Here is a 17,876-nt window from a genome sequence, read left to right as displayed (position 1 = left end):
ACAGCATCCTGGCCTTCATTCCCTAGAGAGCAGTAGCAGCCCACTCCCCCCACCTGGTATGACAACTTAAAACATCACAGGACATCACCAGGGGTCCCCTGGAACAGTTGAGAACCACTGCTCTAAATAATGCCTGGCAGGGAGCCTGGGTGGCTCACTCTGTTAAGCATCTGACTCTTGGTTTCAGCTCAGGTCATGATCTCACAGTTTCATGAGTTCAAGCCCCACATCAAGCTCTGCGCTGGCAGCATGGAGCCTGCTGGGGATTCTCTCTCCCTCTCTCTCTGCCCCTTCACCACTTGCACTGTCTCTCTCTAAATAAATAAATAAAAACTTTAAATAAATGAATAAGTATTTCCTGGCAAGTTTTGGGGGTACCAAAATAGCACACCACAGGCATCTTTCCATGTTAGTACTTCTCAATCTTTTTGACCTTGCGTGGTATTCCATATTCTGGGTACTTGCCATACACTTTTAGCCACTTCTTTTTGATGGACATTTATGTTGATTCTAACTTTTGTTCTCACAGATAGTGTTGCTGTTGCTATTTTTGCATAACTCTCTTTGTGAATTCATGTAAGCATTTTGGTAAGATTCGCTCTTAAAGAGGAATTGCTGGAGCAAAGGGCAAGTACCTTAAGCATTTGGTCAACACAGTCTGATCGGCCTGCTAGAAGGCTCTACTAATTGACATTCCCACCAGGGGTACAAGCGCTTGCTTGCCTCATAACCTCCAGAGTTAAAGGTTCACCTCTCACTGCCTGCCTTTACTAATTGAAGGAGCCAAGCTTTCAGTAAAAACAGGCTTTCTCATGACTGTTGCTCGTAGTGTAGATGTGGCTTCAGTCATGAGCAATTCTAGAGGCAGTTCAAAATTGTGAGGACTCCTAGAAGTCTCTGTATTTACAGACGTGATTCTTGAGGGGAAGCTTTCTTTAATAGGACATTTTCATGATGTTGATTTACTCTATTTCCCCACTTTAGAGAGCTTTTTTTTTTTTTAATTAAGATACGTTTTATTTAAAAAAAAATTTTTTTAAAGTTTATTCATTTATTTCCAGAGGGAAAGAGAGAGAGAATGCAAGCAAGGGGGAAGGGCAGAGAGAGGGAGAGAGAGAATCCCAAGCAGGTTTGCACTGTCAACGCAGAGCCCCCTGAGGGGCTCGATCTCACAAACTGTGAGATTATAACCTGAGCCGAAATCAAGAGTCGGACGCTTAACCGACTGAGCCACCCAGGCGCCCCAGTTAAGATATATTTAAATACTATTTGAGCAACTTAAAAAAAATTTTTTTTGTAAGTAATTTCTACCATCCAGGGTAAGGCTTGAACTGACAACCCTGAGATCAAGAGTCGTATGCTCTATCAACTGAGCCAGACAGGTGCCCCTGAGTAACCTTTGAAAAGGGTATTCTGATCTTTGTAAGGTGGGTGCAGACCACCTCCTCCTGGCATGGAAAGGCCTAGTAGGGTTGGAGAATCCCATGCTAGGCAGCTCACCTCAACATGCCTCCCCCCACATCCCATCCCCTCCTCCCCCTCCCCCGGGAGGCTCCAGAGTTGGCCTTCTGTGTCTGTAGAAAGCAGCTACATGACTACAGGCAGCAGGCCAGGACTGAGGTGTGGCAGGGCTAGGGCACTTCCTCCTGTGAATCAGTGTGAACTGGAATGGTGTGATCAAGCAATAATGGCTCTTTTCCTCAGCAGAACCATCCGCCTTCTCTGACTTCACTCCTCCCCTTCCACCTCCTCGCCTGTCCTAGAGGTTTCTGTTTTCCTGAGGGCCTTGCCTCAGGGAAATAGTTATCACTGTGATGTAGATATTTCTGTTTGTTTGGTAGTTTCCTGCTTTCAACAGCTCTCACCCCCATTACCTTATTTGCTCTTCACAATAACCTTGTGAGTCAAGAGAAGGCAGGCGTTGTCAGTATCCCCATTCATTCTAAAATCTGGTCGTTCTAAAATCTGATCATTTTGTAAGTCTAGTTCGACAATTCCTCATACATGTATGTATTTGCATGATTTTTTTGTTTATTCCTTTCTTCCTCTTTTCCTTCCTTCCTCTTTCTCTTTTTTTTTTTTTCTTTTTGGTTTTTAGATTTACTATGGAAGGAAGATGAAACCCATTTGGTTACTGCTTCCCTCTTACTTGAGCTGGTTGAGAAAGGAGCTTCGTTATTTTTGCCTTTAAGACAAAGTGTTTCAAGGGATGGGCTAGATTTACTCTCTTGCTAGCCTTTCCTTACGGTTTTAATTTCATTTGTTTTCCTTTGTGGTTGGGAGTAAGAAGAAAATTAATGAGACAGGAGACTTGTGTCATGCCCAGAGGAAGGAGTCCGGGTTAGAGATCAGACTTTGATCACTTGTGTCTCTTTCAATATAAAAACAAGTGAGAAACATCAAGAATGTGTTAACAAATATTTGGGAAGAAAATTGCTCCTTAAAAGTGTAGAATTTCAGGGGCGCCTGGGTGGCTCAGTCGGTTGAGTGTCCGACTTCGGCTCAGGTCATGATCTCACTGTTTGTGGGTTTGAGCCCTACGTCAGGCTCTGTGCTGACAGCTCAGGGCCTGGAGCCAGCTTTGGATTCTGTGTCTCCCTCTCTCTCTGCCTCTCCCCCACTCATCGTCGCACGCGCGCTCTCTCTCTCTCTCTCTCTCTCTCTCTCTGAGTCTCTCTCAAAAATAAACATTAAAAAAAAGTGTAGAATTTCAGGTTTTCTTGACATCATGGCCCCAGTAAACTACCTTCCAAGGGAGTATGCCTCTGCACCAACTACAGAGCCGTGAGCTGCTTAGGGACAGAGCTGGTTTCATAATAGGCCAAGTATCAAAAACCACATTGTTGGTTTTTGGTGTAGGGATGGAATTATTTTGTGATTATTAGGAAATTTTTAGAAACTATCCTAAAAACTAATCTGGTAATCGAGATGACACAGCCGCTTTATTGCTTAAGAATGCTTTCTCTCCTGGATTTCCTGTTTAGGTAACCAGAGAGGACAAAGAACTGCACAGAAAAATACACCATATCATTCAAGAAGACTGTCAGAAACCAAATCGTAAGTGGGGTAATATACATGTATGTGGTGTCCTAATGCCCTGGAGGGGGTTGTTCCCTCCCAGAGAGCACCTGGGATAGAGAGTCAGGAAACCTGGGGCTTTCCTCAGTAGTGACTTCGAAGTTATGACTGGTCAAGACACTTGCCCTCTCTGAGCCCAAGACCTCTCTGAGTCTCTTCTTTTATAAAGTGAGTGTTAGACTCGCACAGTTGTTCTGACCTTTGCTGCTCATAAGACTCAACCATAGCGTTTTTTATTGTCATTTTTATTTTTATTATTATATTTAAAAGATTCCATTTATACTTTTTTTTTTTCAAGTTTCTTTCTTTATTTTGAGAGAGAGACGGGGAGCATGCACACAAGTGGGAGAGGGGCAGAGAGAGAGGGAGGGAGAGAATCCCAAGCAGGCTCTGCTCTGTCAGCACAGAGCCCGACTCGGAGCTCCATCCCACGAACCTCAAGATGATGACCTGAGCCAAAATCAAGAGTTGGACGCTTAACCGGCTGAGCCAGCCAGGCGCCCCAACCATGGAACTTTTTTAAACATACATTGCTTGGGTCCCAGCTCTGGGATTCTGATTCATTAGGGGGTGGGACAGGAGCTGGACAGGTGAGCATCTCAGGTGACTCCAGTACAGTGAGGTAAGCCACTGGGCTAGGAGTTTTTGACCTTCTATGTCTTATTCTCTCTAATTTGTCTTATTTCTTATCCTACCTTGTCTTCGGAGTGAGACCGTTTCCTCTCTTCTAACACAAAGACTTTCAGTTTTAGGAGCATGATTCAAGACATTATAGTTTATGAACACTAATTCAGTCATCTTGGAACCTGATAATTTGCAGAAGAAAATGGCTTAGAATAAAGTTGGTTTTAGTGGAGTTAGGTCAACCCCTAGTGGTTAGAAACTCAAACTGTAGATAGTCTGACAACAGATATTACCACTTTCACACTAGTTAGAGAAGAAAGCACTAGTCCTAATCTTTAAATCCTGTGTAAACTGATCAGACTTCAAGATGACTTTTCAAAGTCTGTCTTTTGCAAACATATACTAATAACGAATATTGGCATCTGTGAACAAATGAGGCTGGCAGAGAAGGGGGAAAGACTTGTTAATGACCGCAGGTCTCCTCAGCCTGCCCTCTTTCTGTCCAGAGAAACCCACCCCCAGCCCTTTCAGCCCCTAAATACCCAGGGCCTGGCCCTACTCCAGGCTGAGTCAGCGGGTGGAGCTGGACCAGGTCTCCAGTCCTGGTGTTTGTGGTATGCAGCCCTATTTAGCCTTTAAGAACCTATGATGTCAGATCCCAGAATGGTGTGACAACAGATCTTAAAATAAACTGAAAGCAGTCTATTATTTTAACGCAAGGTTTCTGGCCGATGTTTACATCATTCAGAGCAACAAGGACGAGTATCCTTGAGTTGGGGGAAAACCTGTCTGTCCACACTTTAGGGAGCTTTGAAGGGCAGTGAAATGTGGAGTTCCTCAACCATGAAGAGATGAGAGGCCCCTCCCCAGATAACCTTCCTGCCCTGATCCTCATCCTAGGCTACCTGGCCAGATTCCTGTTTTGGTCTGCACTAGGAACAGGATGGATTGAAATAATCCCCGTGCCTGGTGAAGCAAATGACAGGAATTCACACTTCATTTCTTAGGAGAACCAAACTGCCTAGTGACCTGAGACTCTGTAAAAGTGGCAGGTTTTACGTTCCCTTCTCACCCACAGACCAGCTACTGCCTTGGTGAGTGTGTGCGTCAAGGTGAAAATCCTGTGACAGTCTGTGTATGGGAGCCTCGAAGCTATAAGCCAGTCCCCAGAACTAGGAAACTCCCAGGAGCTGAACTCCTGGGAGTTACTCCCAGGAGTAACTGAGAATGCCAGCAAAAATACCTCGTGGGGACTATCTTGCAGCCTGCTATGATTACCCCTTTACATAGAAAATATATATAGATTCTGAATAATAATGTATGGACATGGTAAAAAGTCAAACAGTGCAAAGTACACACAGGAAAGTCAGACTCCCTCCAAACACTGAGCCCCAAGATTTACGTTCCCGAGTCCAAATGCAGTGGTTGTTACCAGTTTCAGGCATATTGTTCTAGAGATGTTGCAAACACTGACGGACATATTTGTACAGTTTCTTTAAAAAAAAACAAAAACAACACAAGTTAAAAGTTAGCATATGATGCTGTGTGTTCCGCACCCTGTATCTTAAATCTAACCTTGGCTTCTAGAGTTCATTCAGCAACAGCACATTTAACAGTGCCTCAGTCTTTTAAATAGTTGCACAGTATCCCATTATACATATAGATAGATCTTCAAACACTTAATCATTCCTACTGGGCCTTTAGTGTTTCTTACCTTTTGTACAAACTACAGCATTTGTTCCTTATCACGATGGTTGGTAGGATATAAAATCTTTAGTCGTTTATGAGTATTTCAGTAATGGATAAACTTACAATAAGAAAGGGGCTATAAACAGGAAGCCTGTTTTTGGTCCCTAAAGCACTGATACTGGGCTTGTCTAAAGACAGGCAGCATGGCAAAGTTGTGAAAAGCTGGGCTCTGGAGCTTGCCCAGAGTTTGAATCCCAGCTCTACCACTTTGTAGCTGTGTAACCTTCGGTAAATCTGTGCCTCAGTTTCTTTTTTTTTTTTTTTAATTAAATACGGTTGAGCTACAACACTAATATTATATTAGTTTCAGGTGTACGACCTAGTGATTTGACATTTATACACATTACGAAATGATCACCACGATGTCTGGTTACCATCTGACACCATATGAAGTTATTGAAATATTAAAATATAAAGTTATTAAAATATCATTTAATATTAAAATATTAAAATTTAATATTAATATTAAAATATTAAAATATAGTCCTAACTTACTCTATGTTTTATAACTGTAAGTTTGTACCTCTTAACCCCCTTCACCTATTTCATCCATCCCCTCACTCGCCTCCGCTCTGGCAATCACCAGTTGTTCACCATATTTACGAGTCCATTTCTGTTTTGTTTTGTTTTGTTTGTCCCTTTGTTTTGGTTTTTAGATTCCACATGTAAGTGAAACCATATGGTATTTGTCTTTCTCTATTTGACTTACTTCACTTAGCATAATACCCCCTAAGTCTATTCATGTTGTCGCAAATAGCAAGATCTCATTCTTTTTTATAGCTGAGTCATGTTCCATTGTATATATACACCACGTCTTCCTTATCCATTCATCCATCAGTGGACACTCAGGTTGCTTCCATATCTTGGCTATTGTAAATAATGCTGCAGGGGTGCCTGGGTGGCTCAGGTGGTTGTGTCCGAATTCCGCTCAGGTCATGTTCTCATGGTTTGTGAGTTCGAGCCGTGCGTCGGGCTCTGTGCTGACAGCTCGGAGCCTGGAGCCTGCTTCAGATTCTGTGTCTCCCTCTGCCTCTGCCTTCCCTGGCTCGTGCTGTGTGTGTCTCTCTCTCTCTCTCAAAAATAAATAAACATTTTAAAAAATTAATGAAATAAAAAAAAACAATGCTGCAATGAATATGGTGCTGCATATATCGTATTTTCATTTTCCTCGGATAAATACCCAGAAATGGAATTGCTGGATCATATGGTATTTCTGTGTTTAATATTTTGACCCCCATACTGTTTTCCACAGTGGTTGCACCAATTTACATTCCCACAAACAGTACGTGAGGGTTCCCTTTTCTCCACATCCTCGCCAGTACTTGTTATTTCCTGGCTTTTTGATTCTGGCCATTCTAACAAGAGCTCGTTGTGGGTTTGATTTGCCTTTCCTGATGATTAGTGACTTGAGCATCTTCTCCTGGTCTTTTGGCCATCCATGTGTCTTCTTTGTAAAAATGTACATTCAGGTCTTCTTTTTAAATCATATTATTTACTTTCTGATGTTGAGTTGTATGAATTCTTTATGTATTTTTTTTTTTTTTTTTTTTTTTTTTTTTTTTTTTTATTTATTTTTGGGACAGAGAGAGACAGAGCATGAACGGGGGAGGGGCAGAGAGAGAGGGAGACACAGAATCGGAAACGGGCTCCAGGCTCCGAGCCATCAGCCCAGAGCCTGACGCGGGGCTCGAACTCACGGACCGCGAGATCGTGACCTGGCTGAAGTCGGACGCTTAACCGACTGCGCCACCCAGGCGCCCCAAGAATTCTTTATGTATTTTTAATGTTAACCGCTTATAGATATATCATTTGGAAATGATATATATATATCACTGATGATATATATGTATATCAGTGATATATTTCCCATTCAGCAGGTTGCCTTTTTGTTTTTTGATGGTCCCCTCTCTGTGCAAAGGCTTTTTAAAAGTTCAGTGTAGTCCCAACTGTTTATTTTTGCTTTTGTTTCCCTTGCTTGAAGAGACGCATCCAAAAAAAATATTGCTAAGGCTGATATCCAAAAGTTTACAGCCTGTGTTTTCTTTTAGAAGTTTTATGGTTTCAGGGCTTACATTTGGGTCTTTAATCCATTATGAGTTTATTTTTGTGTGTAGTGTAAGAAAGTAGCCCAGTTTCATTCTTTTGCACGTAGCTGTCCGGTTTTCCCAGCACCATTTGTTGGAGAGACGGTCTTTTCCCCACTGTATATTCTTGCCTTTTTTATCATAGATTAAAAGGTACTGTCTACAAATGGGCTTATCTCTGGGCAGTCTATTCTGTTCCATTAATATGTATCTGGTTTCGTACTACTACCATACTGTTTTGATTACTACAGCCTTGTAGTATAGTTTGAAATCTGAGGGCATGATCCCTCCAGCTTTGTTCTTTCTCAAGATTGCTTTGGCTGTTTTGGGGGTCTTTTGTGGTTCTGTATAGATTTTAGTATTACTTGTTCTAGTTCTTTAAAAAACGCTATTGATATTTTGACAAGGATTGCATTGAATCTGTATTTTGCTTTGGATACTATAGACATTTTAGCAATATTAATTCTTCAAATCCATGAGCATAGAATATCTTTCCATCTATTTGTGTTATCTTCAGTTTGTTTCATCAGTGTCTTATAGTTTTTAGAGTACAGATCTTTCACACTCTTTGGTTAAGTTTATTCTTAGGTATTTAATTCTTTTTGATGCAGTTATAAATGGGATTGTTTTCTTGATTTCTCTTTCTGATAGTTCATTTCCAGTGTGTAGAAATGCATCCAATTTCTGTGTATTAATTTTGTGTCTTGCAACTTTACTGAATTCATTTATTAGTTCTAATGGTTTTGGGGTGAGTCTTTAGGGTTTTCTATATATAGTATCATGTCATCTGCAAATCATGACAGTTTTATTTCTTTCTTGCCATTTTCTTTTTTTTTTTCTTTTTTTTTAACTTTTTTTTTTTCAACGTTTTTTATTTATTTTGGGACAGAGAGAGACAGAGCATGAACGGGGGAGGGGCAGAGAGAGAGGGAGACACAGAATCAGAAACAGGCTCCAGGCTCCGAGCCATCAGCCCAGAGCCCGACGCGGGGCTCGAACTCATGGACCGCGAGATCGTGACCTGGCTGAAGTCGGACGCTTAACCGACTGCGCCACCCAGGCGCCCCTCTTTCTTGCCATTTTCGATGTCTTTTATGTCATTTTTTTTTCTGATTATTGTGGCTTGGACTTCCAGTGCTATGTTGACAAAACTTTGCCTCACTTTCTTTCTATGCAAAATAGGGATAATAACAAGTATCCTCATGATGGGTTGTTTTGAAGATTAAGTAAATTACTGTTTTATGAAACTGTTAGGAAGGTGGTGGAATAGGAAGCACTAGCAATCTATCTCTTCACTTAGACAACAATTGCACCTGTCTGATGTAACTGTTTTGGAACTCTGGAGTCTATTGAAGGCTTACAACTTCCAGGAGAAGGCTTGGAGAATAAATTGGGGATAACATCAGTCAATTTTCAGCTCTTAGTACCATTTCCCCCAGCCATATGGCAGGCACCTGTGTACATGATCTTGGAATAGCTTGCACAGAGTTTGCAGGAGCCTAGGTGGGCAAAAAGGAACAGGTCCTCCAAATATCAGGGATCTGTGCTGTTTGCTGATTGTTGCTTGTTGCTTCTGATCACAGAGTTGCAGACAAATGCAATTTGTTGCATTGTTGCACTTCCTCTTCCTCCCATTGTCGCAAGCCCTTCCCCCAAAAGCTGAAGTGACTTCCGAAGCACTTAAAGGGCTGGTGCCTTCCCCTCCCCCTCTTCACTTTTCTTTTTTCCCCTTTTGGGAGCCAGAAAAGAAAGACTAGGGCATTAAAAAGCAACTGCATATATGGGCAAAATCAGAAAGTGATTATACATGCCCAGGGAAAGATACAGGCTCAGAAAAAGACCTGAGACGACCTTAAGTTTATACCTGAGGCTGATCCTTGGCATAGAGACAGCCTATAATTTTAAAAAATAACAAAAAACGGGGGTGCCTGGCTGGCTCAGTCAGAGGAGAGTGTGACTCTTGATCCCAGGGTTGGGTGTTTGCACCCCACATTGGGTGTAGAGATTATTTAAAAATAAAATCTTTTGGGGCGCCTGGGTGGCTCAGTCAGTTAAGCGGCCGACTTCGGCTCAGGTCATGATCTCACAGTCCATGAGTTTGAGCCCCACGTCGGGCTCTGTGCTGACAGCTCAGAACCGGGAGCCTGTTTCAGATTCTGTGTCTCCCTCTCTCTCTGCCCCTCCCCTGTTCATGCTCTGTCTCTCTCTGTCTCAAAAATAAATAAACATTAAAAAAATTTTTTTTAAATAAAATCTTTTAAAAACTTAAAATTAAAAATAAATAAATAGCAAGACCCAGCAAATCCTAGGAGAAGGGGGAGAATCTGCCCTCCAGAGTTACCACATTATTGAATTCAGATGTCCAGTTTTCAACTAAAAATCACAAGGCATACACAAAAAAATAGGAAAATATAGCCCATTCAAAACAAAAAAATAATCAACAGAAACTGTCCCTGAAAAAGCCATGATGGCAGATATGCTAGAGAAAGATTTAAAACAACTGGCCTAAAGATGTTCAAGGAACTAAAGAGAGAGATGGAGAAGGTCAAGAAAATGGTTGATAAACAAGATGGAAATCTAAGTAAGGAAATAGAAAACCTAGGAAGAAACCAGAAAGAAATTCTGGAGCTAGAAAGTACAATAACTGAAATGAAGACTTCACTATAGAGATTCAAAAGCAGAAGGAAGAGTCAACAAACTTGGAGTTAAAGAAAAGAGAGCAGAGCTTGAGAGACTTTCGGGACACCATCGAGTAGGCCAACATGTATTGTGGGAGTCCCAGAAGGAGAAGAGAGAGAATATTTGAAGAAATAGTGGCTGAAAACATCCTTAATTTGATGAAAGACGTACATACAAACATCCAAGAAGCTCAGTGAACTCCCAAGTAAGATGAACTCAGAGAGACCCACACCAAAACATATCATAATCAAACTTTTGAAAGGCAAAGACAAATAGAGAATCTTGAAAGCAGCAAGAGAGAAGCAGCTTGTCACAGGGGCTCATCAGTAATATTTGCAGATTTCTTATCAGAAACTTTGGAGGCCAGAAGGTAGTGGGTTGATACATTCAAAGTTCTAAATGGAAAGTAAAAAAAAAAAGAAAGGTCAGTCAAGCAAAACTGTCCTTCAAAAGTGAGGGAGAAATTAAGACATTCTAAGATAAACAAAAGTCTTTGTTACCACTAGACCTGCTCTGCAAGAAATGCTCAAGGGCATCTGACAGGGTGAAATGAAAGGACACTAGACAGTAACTCAAAGCCATATGGAGAAGTATCTCAATAAAGGTAAATACGTGGGCAGTTATAAAAGCTAGTATTATTGTAACAGTGGTTTATAACTTCACTTTTTGATTTCTGTATGATTTAAGAGGCTAATACATTGTTAAAAACAATGATTAGTCTACTTACCTTCTTGTAACTTTGGTTTTTAATTCCTCATTTTGTTTTCTATACAATTTAAGAGACTAATGAATTTAGAAGAATACTTAGTTTATGTTTTTGGGCACATAGTACATAGAGATGTGATTTTGTGACAAAAACTGAAACAAAGGCAGGGATAGAGCTGCAAAGGAGCAGAATTTTTCTGTGTTGAAGTTAAATTGGAATAAATTCAAATTAGGATGCAAAATGTAATCCCCATGGTAACCGTGAAGAAAATAGCTATAGAATATGGACAAAAGGAAATGAGAAAGGAATTTATTAAACTTTTTGTTCAAAAAAATCACCAAACTTTTTGTTCAAAAAAGTCACCTCGGGACGCCTGGGTGGCTCAGTTGGTTAAGCATCCAACTCTTGGTTTAGGCTCAAGTCATGATCTTGCGGTTCATGAGTTCAAGCCCCACATTGAACTCTGCACTGATGGTACAGAGCCTGCTTGGGATTGTGACTCTCCCTCTCTCTCTATCCCTATCCTGCTCATCTCTCTCTCTCCAAATAAATAAATAAACATTAAAAATTTTTAAAAATCAGCTAAATACAAAAGAATTCAGTAATGCAGGAAATGAAGGACAAAAAGCTATAAGGCATTTAGAAAACAAATAGCAAAATGACAAAAGTAAGTCCTCCCCCCACCCACCAGCAGGACAGTAGTTTAAACCTAAATGGATTTAACTTTCCACTCAAAAGACAGATTGGCAGAATGGATTTAAAAACAAAACCATGATCCAACTGTATGCTGTCTACAAGAGCCTCACTTTAGATCCAAAAACACAAATGGATTGAAAAGGCTGTGGGGCACCTGGGGGGCTCAGTGGGTTAAGCATCCGATTTTGGCTCAGGTCATGATCTCACAGTTTGGGGGTTTGAGTCCTGTATCAGGCTCTGTGCTAACAACTCAGAGCCTGGAGCCTGCTTTTGATTCCGTGTCTCCCTCTCTTTCTCTCTCTCCCCCTCCCCTACTCATGCTTTGTCTGTCTCTGTCTTTCAAAAATTAATGTTGAAAAAAAAATGAAAGGCTGGAAAAAGATATCCTATGCAAATAAAAGTAATCAACAGAGAGCAGGGATGGCTGTACTAACATCAAAACCAAGAAGTTTACAAGAGGCAAAGAAGGACATTATATATTATTAAAAGGTTCAGTACAGCAAGAAGATACAGCAATTATAAACATTTATGTATCTAATGACAGGCCATCAAAATATATTGAGCAAAGTTGATTAAATTGAAAGGAGAAATAAACAGTTCTACAATAATAGTTGGAGACTTCAGTACCCTCCTCTTAATAATGGATAGAACAAGCAGGACAAGTAAGGAAAAAGAGGACCTAAACACCACAAGAAATCAAATATATCTAATAGACATACACAAAGCACCCTATCCAACAATAGAGTAGACATTCTTCTCAAGTGTACATGGGACATTTTCCACAATAGACCATATGTTAGGCCACTAGTTAAGTCTCAGTAGATTTTATTTTATTTTTAAAAATTTTTTTTTAACGTTTATTTATTTTTGAGACAGAGAGAGACAGAGCATGAACGGGGGAGGGTCAGAGAGAGGGAGACACAGAATCCGAAACAGGCTCCAGGCTGTCAGCACAGAGCCCGATGCGGGGCTCGAACTCACGGACTGTGAGATCGTGACCTGAGCCGAAGTCGGCCGCTCAACCGACTGAGCCACCCAGGCGCCCCAAGTCTCAGTAGATTTTAAAAAGATACCATACAAAGTATCTTCTCTGAGCACAGTGTGATGAACTTAGAAGTCAATTACAAAACTGGAAAATTTAACAAATTTGTGGAAACTAAATAGCACTCTTAACTAGTAGATCAAAGAAGAAATCACAAGGGAAATTAGAAAATCGCTAGTGATGAATGAAAATGAAAACACACCAAATTTAGGAGATGCATTGCTAAGGGGAACCTTATAGCTACAAACACTTAAAAAACAAGAGGGATCTCAAATCAAAACCCAACTTTTGACTAAGGAACTAGAAAAAGAACAGACTAAACTGAAAGCTAGCAGAAGAAAGGAAATAATGATAATTAGAGCAAAGATAAATAGAGAAATAGTGAAACCAAAAGTTGGTTGTTTAAAAAGAACGACAAAATTACCAAACCTTTAGCTGGAGGGACTAAGAAGAAAGAGAAAAGACTCAAATTGGTAAAATCAGAAAATGAAAATGACATTAGTATTGGTTCTACAGAAATAAAAAGGATTGTAAGAGAGTACCGTGAATAGTTGCACGCTAACAAACTGGATAACCAGATGAAATGGACAGGTTCCTGGAAACAAAACCTACCAAGACTAAATCACATAGAAATAGGAAATTGGAGTAGACCTATGACTAGTAAGGAGATTGAATCAGTAACTAAAAGTCTACCAACAAAGTAAAGGTCTGGACCTGATGGCTTTACTGGTGAATTCTGCCAGACACTTAAAGAAAAACTAATACCAGTCCTTCTCCCCATGTGACTTGAAGGTCACTTTGTGAGCAGCCTTCCCAGACAACACCCAGACAGCAGCCTGGCCCTTCTAAAGAAATAGTTTAAGGCCTTCAGGGCAGTCAACATCACTGCTTATGGCCCCACGTGTCTCTATAAGTCCTCTTGAGCCCTGAGCTTGGGCATCCAGGCCCTGCAAAGATAGATTAAAATCCAAGAAGTGGTGAAGTTCCTAGTGCTTCCTCTCTGCTGTGTACAGGCCCGCTTTCCCCCCTCCATCATCACCCTTCTCAGGAAGAGCTGAAGCATCAGGTTTAGAGCAGGGACTAGGTTATGTGCATCTTCATAGGTCTTGGAGATGATGACTGAGTCCTAGTAATTCCTGTGTAGGAAGCACCTGCCACAGGTCTCCTTTCATTCCCACAACCACTGAGGAAGTAGGTGATTTTTCTTCCCATCTTACAGGTGAGGAGACAGACCCAGAATAATGAACCACTCTGCCCCAGACAGAGCCAGGACTTGAGTTCGGGTCTGCTGGACTCCGGAGTCAGCTCTCCATCTACCACTTGCTCTTCCTTGCTTAGCACTACACACATAGTAGATGTTCCAGAAATCTTTAGCAAATGAATGTTGAAGAAACAGCCTGGAAAGCAGTGGAAGATGGCAAATTTTCAACAGTAACCCCAACTGGGAGAAGTAATGAGTTGACAGAGCCACTAGAGGTCAGAATTTAGCAAGTCTTTGTTAGCTCAGGGGCACCGCTTGTGAAATTCTTGTAGAGCTACAAAGGATCTCAGAGCTTCCCTCACCCCCTTCTTAGTTCCCCTCCCTGTTGGTGAGAAAATGGGTTCAGATGCTATGAGTTGCCCAAGGCCATAGAGGTGTGCCAACTCCCAAACCATGCCTTTGCCCAACACTATGATACCTCTTTAATCACCTTCCTGGAGCCTAAAGCATTTTGTTCTCTGAAAACAACATTCAGTGACCATATGGAGCAGCTTGTGTGCCAGATGCTGGAGACACAACAGTGAGAGGCCAAGCCTGGCCCCGCACGGGGCGTTAAGTGAATCTGGGGAAAGTTTGTTTTCGATAATGGCGTTTGACTTTGACTCAGAATTACAAATGCATTTTACATCATGACCTAGTACATTATACACACACACACACACACTCACACACAAAGCTATATATAATATGTGTGTATATATATATATAATATACATATTATATATTTAGTATAAAGTTTCACAAAATCATACATATGCTATAATGCAGTACATTTTATAATTTCCTATACCTGTCTCTCTTAATCGCAACCCATTAAGTTGATTTCGGGATCCTCTAATGGTCACAACTTCACCGTGCATTCCACTACTCTAAATCATTGGTTTCAAATAGGAAAGAGGCTCCTAACCCTGAACTTTTTTCCTGGTGTACAAAATGGTCTTGGATTTTTTGGGGGTGGAGGGTAAGGGATTACTAGAACACAACCATCATAGACAGGACTGCTTGGAAGCCTAGGCAAAGAAGAAAGAGAACAGACCATGGTGTTCTCCATGGTGTAGCATCAGTCGGGATGAGTATTGCTTACCTGTGATCTCCAGCGGGCAGGGAAAGAATACAGAGGCTGCTGTAAGCCAGCTCTCCTGTCAGTCTCCAGAGGGCTCCCACCTGGGAAGCTTGGGGGGGGGGGGGGGGGAGGGGTCGGCAAAAAATTGCACTAGAGAAAAAAGATGAGCAAACACTAAAAATCCATTAGGTTCTGGATAACAAGTGATTGATTAGGAATCGTTGAAGGTTGAAGACCTGAGCTGAGCAATGGGTCCACGTCACCGTCGTGAAGTTAGGGGCCCAAGAACAGGGTTTTTGTTTTGTTTTTGCTGATAATCTAAACCAGTACATCTCCAACCCTAATGTGCGTGCGGATCTTGTTAAAATGCAGGTTCTGACTCAGGATCCGTGGAAAAGGACTTCAACTCAGAGGGGGAGGACGGAGGAGCGGGAGGAGGGTCTGACAGGTGTGCCAAGCTTAGCCAACTGCCTTTTTCCTGCAGACATAGAGAAGGGCTGCCACTTCCAGCACATCTTGGCCTGTGCTCGCCTGAGCGTCAGCCCGCGCCTGAGCGAAGCTGTGCTGCAGCAAGTGCTGGAGCTCCTGGAGGACCAGAGTGACATCATCAGCACCATGGAGCACTACTACACAGCGTTCTGAGGAGCCGCCGGCAGATGGCGTGGGCGGAGCCGGGCCGAGGAAGAGGAAGACCGGGCGGCAATCACTCCCAGGCTCTGATTGTAAACATCACACAGAGGCTGATAGGTCTGGGGGCAGTTACCTCCTAAGAAACTATGAAATATAGTCATTTAAGGAACGCAATTGGGCATAAATTCTGTAGGCTGCCCTCTCGCTGCTGTATCCTTGGGATAAAGTCACTTCTGTCTCCGCCGTGACATAGACGGAAACCTGTCCTGTCGACCTCCTGACTGGACCGGGCGTTGCTCTTGGAGCAGAAGGGGAGGAAACGGTGTTGGCGGCTGAATCGGGGTACATGTGGCTTGAGGCCCTATCAGGGTAAAGGAATGTCACGTGGTAAAGTGAACTGAAGAGCATATAGCCAGAGCACACAGATCTAAAACCTTTTCGAACTTCAGACCATCAGCTACATTCTTGTAGGCCTCTCCCAGTGGTTAAGAACCTAATGTAGGGGACTTATTCTTGGATGAGTATCACTCACCTATGATTGCCAAGGGTCAAGTACCAGTGGTGGGTCCTGAGCCCTCGGATGAATGGTGTTTACAGACCCACCCGGAGACGGGAATAAATGGATCTAAGGCATGGCTCTGTGTTGGTCATTTTCCTTACTTTCCTTCTGAATCAAAAGATGTCTCAGTACATTTCCTTAACACTTTGAGGACGTACGTGACTAAATACATTGTCCTTTAACACCCTGAAGTCCTTAGAGGCTCTCAGCCAAATGCCTGGCTGGTAGATGTTACTCTCAAGGTTACTGTTGAACGCACAGGGCGTCCTGACACCATCCAGACGAACACTCTGTTTGTGCCCAGACAGGTGGTGGAATCTGAGGTATGTAGCAGGCTTGTTCTAACAGCTAAATGACAAATCGACAAACGCAGCCAGCAAAAAAAAAGTGAAGTGTCAGGAAAGATTTGGAGTTAATTACAGTCGTTTCAAAGAGGCACATCTGCCTTCGTCTGCTGCCTTTGCTCTTGACGTAACAAGCTCTTAGTGGCTCTGCTGCAGAGCCCGCAGGCCTCCAGAGTCGTTCTGCTCTATGTGGAAATGCAGTGGTTTTAATACTCACAAGTCGGCTGCAGTTTCATATGTCAGGCTGAGGGCTAGGACCAACAGATGGCTTCCTGTTGTGGACTTTCTGACTTGACCCAAACATCTGCCATATTTCTAACAGCCGTTTACCCAGATGGCTGCCCTGTGTCCTCTGTGCATTCAGAAGCTTCCCATAGAACGGGGTCTGCCTGGAATAACATCCCAGCGGTTCTTCCTGATAGCGGCGGATGTTCCGTATTGAATACATCTCAGATTATCAGGGCTGCCCAGGAAGGAGTCTGAACCAGCAGCGCATTTCCAGGATTTATCCCAAGGGGATGATCACACAGGTGTGAAAGGATGAACACACAAGATTCCCATTGCTGTGTAATTCAGAGTTCTACAACTGGGAAAAATATCCATAGGAAAAAATTACGATACATGTACACAGTGAAACACTATGCAGCCATTAAATGATGGAGTAGACAGATCCTTTTGCCGTGGAGCACTTTTCCCAAGAAAACTGAGGTACAGGTCTGTTTACAGAGTATACTACAATTGACCCGTGTGTGTATGTCTGTACATCTGCATAAATGTGGCACATGTATGCATGTACATATAGTTGATCACTCCCGGGCCCTCCTCGCCCCCCGCCGCCCAAAATACTTTCTGCACTTGGCTTTCAGGACACCACACTCTGGGTGCTCTTTCTCAGTCTCCGTTTCATGGTCTTCCATGTCCCCGGGGACTCAGGGTTCAGTCCCAGAGCTCATTCCTGTGCAGCTTGCCCCCTTGGAGATGTGAAGCAGTCGTGTGGCTCAGAACATCCATATGCTGACAGGCTCTCCAATTTACATCCAGTTAAGACCTCTTCTGAACTCCAGACCCCTGCATTCAGCTTCCTGTTGACATCCCCACTGAGGTGTCTAACAACTGTCACAAACCCCTGCCCAAAGCCAGGCGCCTGATCACCCCTGGCTGAAGACTTGCTCCTTCTGAAGTTTTGCGTGATTCACAAAAGCAGCCCCATCTTTCCAGTTGCCTAGGCCAAACCCGTTGACTTTTTCTCTTTCTCTCACATTCCACCTCCAACCTGCCTACCAGTTACATTGGCACTACCTTCAAGGTATTTCTAGAATCTAACTGCTCCTCACGGCTCCACTGCTACCACTTGGAGTATT

At 42.5% G+C, this 17,876-nt stretch overlaps 1 protein-coding gene across 9 annotated transcripts in view; it reads left to right on the top strand.

Annotated features, from left to right (window-relative positions):
* STN1 (STN1 subunit of CST complex) overlaps positions 1-17,876 on the top strand; it is a 66,320-nt gene that overhangs the window by 30,590 nt on the left and 17,854 nt on the right. For 8 of the 9 annotated variants that reach the window (XM_058697679.1, XM_058697680.1, XM_058697685.1 and 5 more), the window contains 2 exons: positions 2,985-3,057; positions 15,467-16,247. In XM_058697679.1, coding sequence (XP_058553662.1) covers positions 2,985-3,057; positions 15,467-15,624 — 231 coding nt within the window. In that variant the 3' untranslated portion in view covers positions 15,625-16,247. Of the gene's footprint in view, positions 1-2,984; positions 3,058-15,466; positions 16,248-17,876 lie in introns of those variants that run through there. The other variant, XM_058697683.1, reaches the window with a different exon arrangement.

The sequence above is a fragment of the Neofelis nebulosa genome, chromosome 13 (assembly GCF_028018385.1).
Source record: "Neofelis nebulosa isolate mNeoNeb1 chromosome 13, mNeoNeb1.pri, whole genome shotgun sequence".
Classification (NCBI taxonomy): domain Eukaryota; kingdom Metazoa; phylum Chordata; class Mammalia; order Carnivora; family Felidae; genus Neofelis; species Neofelis nebulosa.
This window is presented reverse-complemented; position numbering and strand designations above follow the sequence as displayed.